The 6,770-nt window shown below is 51.9% G+C and overlaps 1 protein-coding gene across 1 annotated transcript in view; it reads left to right on the forward strand.

The window, feature by feature from the left end:
• Positions 1-6,400, forward strand: part of LOC116968877 (zinc finger and BTB domain-containing protein 7B-like) — a 95,626-nt gene extending 89,226 nt beyond the window's left edge. The window contains exons 4-6 of the mRNA XM_033015853.1: positions 639-1,288; positions 2,336-2,859; positions 5,712-6,400. Coding sequence (XP_032871744.1) covers positions 644-1,288; positions 2,336-2,859; positions 5,712-6,180 — 1,638 coding nt within the window. The 5' untranslated portion in view covers positions 639-643 and the 3' untranslated portion in view covers positions 6,181-6,400. The remainder of the gene's footprint in view (positions 1-638; positions 1,289-2,335; positions 2,860-5,711) is intronic.
• Positions 6,401-6,770: the final 370 nt, after the last annotated feature.

Raw genomic sequence — 6,770 nt, forward strand, 5'->3', positions numbered from 1 at the left:
ATTTCTTGGCACTCACATAAGCAATAACCTCAAATGGAAAATCAATTCAAATCACATCTACAAAAAAGCCAACCAAAGACTCTTCTTCCTCCGCCAGCTCAAGAAGTTTAGAGTAAGGAAACACCTCCTAATCCGATTCTACACAGCCATCATCCAAAGCATGCTCACTTCATCAATTACAGTCTGGTTCAGCAGTTTAGACACTCACTCCCGTAATAAATTACAGCGCATAGTTAACAAAGCATCCAAAATCATCAGCACTCCCCTTCCATCAATAGAATCACTCCATCACAAACGGTCTGTGTCAAGGGTGAAGAAAATCATCTCTGATCCCTCCCACCCAGCTCACCACATCTTCCACCTGCTGCCATCAGGAAGGCGCTACAGCTCACTGTCCGCCAAGACATCTCGATTTAAAAACAGTTTTTACCCACACGCAATCCGAATTCTGAACACACTATGACAACAGCACATATCCTCCCCATGCATGTACTGTATATTGTATGATGTTGTGTTTTATGTTATGTTTGACGGGAATCAGCCTACCTTGTAACATCCTGTACTGAACCTGAATTCCACCAGCTTGACTGTGTGGTCATTAAATAATCTAATCTAATCTAATCTCTCTCTCCGTCAAGGTAAAATGGGAGCGAGCGAGGACGAGCTGATCGGGATACCATTCCCGGAGCACAGCAGCGACCTGCTGAGCAGCCTGAACGACCAGCGGCACCGGGGGCTGCTGTGCGACGTGACCATCGTGACCCAGGGCCTGGAGTACCGCACCCACCGGGCCGTGCTGGCCGCCTGCAGCCACTACTTCCGCAAGCTCTTCACCTCCAAGCCCTTCAGCGGGCAGCGCAACGTGTGCGAGCTGGACTTCATCCAGCCGCCGGTGCTGGCCGCCCTGCTGGAGTTCGCCTACACCGCCACGCTGACCATCAGCAGCGCCAACATGCGGGAGGTGCTGCGGGCGGCCAGGGTGCTGGAGATACAGTGCGTGGCCGACGCCTGCCTGGACATCCTGCGCTGTAGCGGGGAGGGGGAGCAGGAGGAGCAGCTGTTGCAACAAGAGCAGCTGTTGCAACAAGAGCAGCAACTATTGCAACAGCAGCAGCAGCAACAACAACTAGTGGAGGAATCTGCATCTGCAGACCCTCTCCTCCACCACCACCCCCACCACCACCACCACCACCCCAAGGATGGCACCTTCCCGGGCGATGGTCTCGCCCAAGAGATGCCCAAGATCCGGCGTCGCAAGAGGGCCGCTTCCAAGAAGGCGCCCCGCATCACCCTTAGTAGGTATGTTGCAAAGCCTACCTGAAGCGTCGTTGAAAATCTGTCGCTGCGGGTGTGCGCGATTTTGGCGCCGTTTAGAGGGGGGCGGGTTTAAAACGCGATTTTCTCTAGGCTGTTCAAATCGAAGATGTTCAGCCTAGTTAATTATTAACGAAAAATCGCCGGAAGACCCCGTCGCAAAAGCTATTATTAGTTTTAAAGGCCTCGTATAATAGTTATAGTAGTTTAAAAATCAATCTCTAAACCCGCGACCGCCAGCAACCGCAGGGTCTCATAGAGCAAATAAGTGAAGGTAGGCTGTATATTTTTACATTAAAAAGGGCTTCTAAAGATCCCTTTATACAAAGTTTAATGTTGCGAGTAGCTCATTTTGGGCCCATTATATCCCGCAGTATTTTTCTGGGCATTTGGGGCACAAATCTAGCGCAATGTGAACGTTCTAAACCAGCGCGTTCCACAGGGACCCTCTGGAAAGCTGATTTAAATGGGCATTTATTTACAGCAATTGAACACTAAATTCCTTCCATTTGGCCTATAAATTAATGTAAATGAGATTTAAAAATCATGTTTTATTGTGAATTATTTGTGAATATTATTTGGACATTTAGGCTATTTAAAAATGTTAATCATTTATTAAGAAATGGATAGATGTTTAGATCTAGTAATTGAAGTCTGAAATTAGCTACAATTGGGTAACTAACTAATTATATGCTTTAATTTCAGGTCATCCAAGTAAGATTATTTTATATTTGTTTCAGAATGCTTCAATCTATGATAACTGAAAATTTCATTCAGTTCTCTTAATTTTTAAGAAAGTTATGGGCTTTTGACTGTCCACGATCACAGCTTTTTTGTTATGTCCATAGAAAATCAATAGGGAACAAGATGCTCATTTCCGAGTATGAAAATGGCCATAACCTTTTAAATACTTGAGATATGAAAGTGAATTAGGTGTCAAATTAAACTTATTTTTATGCTTTATCTGATGGGATAAATTACAGACTTGATTTTTAAAATCTCAAAATTTTGTTACATTGCTACCCTTAGCAACCGCGGCTGCCTCTACCGTATCGTGCAGCCCCTCAGGACTTCCAACAACCATAAGCTGCAGCTGAAGCAGCAGCAGCAGCAGCAGAGGCGGCCCGCCCAGGACCAGGGGTACAGCATGGAGGTGGAGGGCCGAGTGGCCGCCAGGCCCGAGGAGGAGGAGGAGGCGGAGGAGCCCCTCGACTACCGCCCCTTGCCGCCGTCGCCCGCGGACCGGGAGGGGGACGGGGAGGGGGAGGGGGATGGCCCGGAGATCGACTCCCTCTCCGCCTCCTTCCCCTTCCCCTTCCTCTCCTCGCTGGGAGCTGCAGCTGCCGCCGCCTCCGGCCCGGCCTCGCCCGACAACAAGCCGGGGGGCCGGGGGGCCGGGGGGGGCCGCCGCAAGTCGCAGATGCCCCAGGAGTGCCCCATCTGCCACAAGGTGATCCACGGCGCTGGCAAGCTGCCCCGCCACATGCGCACACACACCGGGGAGAAGCCCTTTGCCTGCGAGGTGTGCGCTGTCCGCTTCACCAGGTACCCACTGACACCCCTCTCTGTGTCTGTCTGTCTGTCTGTCTGTCTGCCTCTCCCTCCCTCTGTGTGTGTGTGTGTCTGTCTCACCCTCCCTCTGTGTGTGTGTGTGTGTGTCTGTCTGTCTTACCCTCCCTCTCTGTGTGTGTCTGTCTGCCTCTCCCTCCCTGTGTGTGTGTGTTTGTCTCACCCTCCCTCTCTGTGTGTGTCTGTCTGTCTCACCCTCCCTCTCTCTGTGTGTGTGTGTCTGCCTCTCCCTCCCTCTGTGTGTGTGTGTGTGTGTCTGTCTCACCCTCCCTCTCTGTGTGTGTCTGTCTGCCTCTCCCTCCCTCTGTGTGTGTGTGTCTGTCTCAAGCTCCCTCTGTGTGTGTGTCTGTCTCACCCTCCCTCTCTGTGTGTGTCTGTCTGTCTGTGCCTCTCCCTCCCTCTGTGTGTGTGTGTTTGTCTCACCCTCCCTCTCTGTGTCTGTCTGTCTGTCTGTCTGCCTCTCCCTCCCTCTGTGTGTGTGTGTGTGTCTGTCTCACCCTCCCTCTGTGTGTGTGTGTGTGTCTGACTCAAGCTCCCTCTGTGTGTGTGTCTGTCTGTCTCACCATCCCTCTCTCTCATAGAAACATAGAAATTAGGTGCAGGAGTAGGCCATTCGGCCCTTCGAGCCTGCACCGCCATTCAATATGATCATGGCTGATCATCCAACTCAGTATCCCATACCTGCCTTCTCTCCATACCCCCTGATCCCTTTAGCCACAAGGGCCACATCTAACTCCCTCTTAAATATAGCCAATGAACTGTGGCCTCAACTAACTTCTGTGGCAGGGAGTTCTCTCTCTCTCTGTCTGCCTGTCTCACCCTCCCTCTCTCCATCTCTCTCTCCCCCCTCTCTCCCTCCATCTCTCTCTCTCTCTGTCTGTATGTCTCACCCTCCCTCTCTCCATCTCTCTCTCCCCCCTCTCTCCCTCCATCTCTCTCTCTTCCTCCCTCCCCCTCCTTCTCTCCTTCCCTTCCTCCCTCTGTCGTGGTTTTCAATACTCAAAATTAACTCAGGCCACGCGGAGAATTCTTCAAGAAATTTATTTGCAAACAAAAGTTGGACCCCCTCCCCACGTCATCAGTCCACATGGAGCCCCCTGAGTCAAAAAACAAAGGATCATCTCTTTTTGTACCATTTTCAACTCTGCATGCCCCACCCCTGTTACATTTCCATATCCAATAATTTGCCGACATTCCCTCATCATCAGCCAACCATTTGCTCCCACTTATCTCCTCCGTCCCAGTACATTTCCATATTTGCAACTGATGTAACATAGAAACATAGAAAATAGGTGTAGGAGTAGAGGCCATTCGGCCCTTCGAGTCAGCACCGCCATTCAATATGATCATGGCTGATCATCCAACTCCGTATCCTGTACCTGCCTTCTCTCCATACCCCCTGATCCCTTTAGCCACAAGGGCCACATCTAACTCCCTCTTAAATATAGCCAATGAACTGTGGCCTCAACTACCTTATGTGGCAGAGAATTCCACAGATTCACCACTCTCTGTGTGTGAAAATAAAATGTTTTTCTCATCTCGGTCCTAAAGGATTTCCCCTTTATCCTTAAACTGTGTGTGGCCCCTTGTTCTGGACTTCCCCAACATCGGGAACAATCTTCCTGCATCTAGCCTGTCCAACCCCTTAACCCCTGATGTAGGTATTCACATGACCCCCCCTTGTGGCCCCTCACCTGCCATGTGCTCTTAACTTCTTTGTTCAGAGTCGTTTCATTTTAGCAAAGTAAAATCCAAGAAAAGTGGACAATTCCCAGCACCCACTTCTCAATATATAAGAGATACAGTGGTCACTCAATTTATATAAACAAGACGTTGTTCCCATTGAACTCTATACGTCTTGGGGAAGAATGTTACCTCTTAAACTACAGATCTAAACACAGGGGTCTAATGTTTACAATCCTAATTAAAGCACAATATATTTCCCAGATGGTCTCATTATAAATCACAGAGTTAGACTAACATTACCTTTATATCATAAACCTTAAAAGTATTAATTTGCTTTATCCTTGCAAAGTCTTCAAAGATTTTTAAGCTGATTCCAATCACACACCTCCTATCTCCAAGCACACAGGGGTCCACCTTCGCTCCATAGATGCTGCTGCACCCGCTGAGTTTCTCCAGCAATTTTGTGTACCTTGATAAATGATAATTGCTTCTTGACTAGTTCACACACCCTCCCCCTTTCTTGTTATCTCTTGGGCAAAAGGAGCTACAATCGCACTCGAGGGCCTCATTTTATCCGCAATAACCTACCTGAACTCCCGGTGGCTCAGCACTTCAACTCCCCCTCCCATTCCCAATCCGACCTCTCTGTCCTGGTTCTCCTCCGTTGCCAGAGTGAGCAACAGCGGAAATTGGAGGAACAGCACCTCATATTCCGTCTGGGGACCTTGCGTCCGGATGGCATTAACATTGAATTCTCCCAATTTTGCTAGCCCTTGCTGTCTCCTCCCCTTCCATAACCCTCTAGCTGTCTCCTCCCACCCTCCCATCCGCCGCCCTCGGGCTCCTCCTCCTCCTCCCCTTTTCCTTCCTTCTCCCCCCCCCCCCACCCCCCATCAGTCTGAAGAAGGGTTTCGGCCCGAAACGTCGCCTATTTCCTTCGCTCCATAGATGCTGCCTCACCCGCTGAGTTTCCCCAGCAATTTTGTGTACCCTCATTTTATGGCCTTGCTTTCACACTGACAGCATGACAGAAAGGGATGTGAGGGGAGGGGAGGGGAGGGGGAGGATGGGGGAGAAGGGGGTTAGTGCGTGTTGCCCATACTCTCTCTCTAACCCCCCCCCCCCCTCTCCCCGCTGGGCAGGAACGACAAGCTGAAGATCCACATGCGTAAACACACGGGGGAGCGCCCGTACTGCTGCAACTGCTGCGACGCCCGCTTCCTGCACAGCTACGACCTGAAGAACCACGCGCGGCTGCACACGGGAGACCGCCCCTTCGAGTGCAGCCAGTGCCGCAAAGCCTTCGTGCGCCTCGACCACCTCCACCGCCACCTGAAGGGGCAGAACTGCCTGGAGGTGCGCACGCGCAGGCGCAAGGACGACGAGGGCGGCGACGACGGCGACGATGGCGGCGACGACGGCGGCAACGGCGACGACGGCGGGGTCAACGGCGACTCGGCCGACGGCAAGGGGGCGGACGGCGGCGAGTCCGGGGCAGAGTACGGGACCCCGGTGAGGGAAGACGGGAGTCTCCGCACCGCCTGGAGCCACCTCGCCGGCGCCTGGGACCAGGAGCCACCCGAGGAGATGGCGGCCGAAGACTCCTCCTAACGCCGCAGGGCGGAGACGTCTTTTGTTCCCACGCCGTCCCGCGGGCGGAGATTTCACCGAGTCGCAGAACACACGGAAACGTCCCAGCTCGGGCCCGTCCGATCCTGACCTCGGGTGCTATCTGTGCGGAGTTTGCACGTTCTCCACGTGACCCGCGAAGAAAGACGCAAAGCGCCGGAGTTACTCAGCGGGACAGGCAGCATCTCCGGAGAGAAAGAATGGGTGACGTTTCAGGTCGAGACCCTGATGTCAGGGGAGTGGGAAGCACATAGATAAGGAAGTGTATAGATAAGGTTGTGCAAGGTGTGAAAACAGGACAAAGAGAATGGAGATCTCTAAAATGTAGAATAGTTCACCTGAAGAAGGGTCTCGACCTCAAACGTCACCTATTCCTTCTCTCCAGAGATGCTGCCTGTCCCGCTGAGTTACTCCAGCATCTTGCGTTTATCTTCGGAGTAAACCAGCATCTGCAGTTTCTTCCTACGCATCCTGGGACCACGTGGGTTTCCTCCTGGTCCCCGTGCGGGATTCTTGGTTAATTGGCCCGGTGTAAATTGTCCCCGGAGCGTAGGATAGAACTAGCGTGCGGG

Source organism: Amblyraja radiata, chromosome 47 (assembly GCF_010909765.2).
Source record: "Amblyraja radiata isolate CabotCenter1 chromosome 47, sAmbRad1.1.pri, whole genome shotgun sequence".
Taxonomy (NCBI): domain Eukaryota; kingdom Metazoa; phylum Chordata; class Chondrichthyes; order Rajiformes; family Rajidae; genus Amblyraja; species Amblyraja radiata.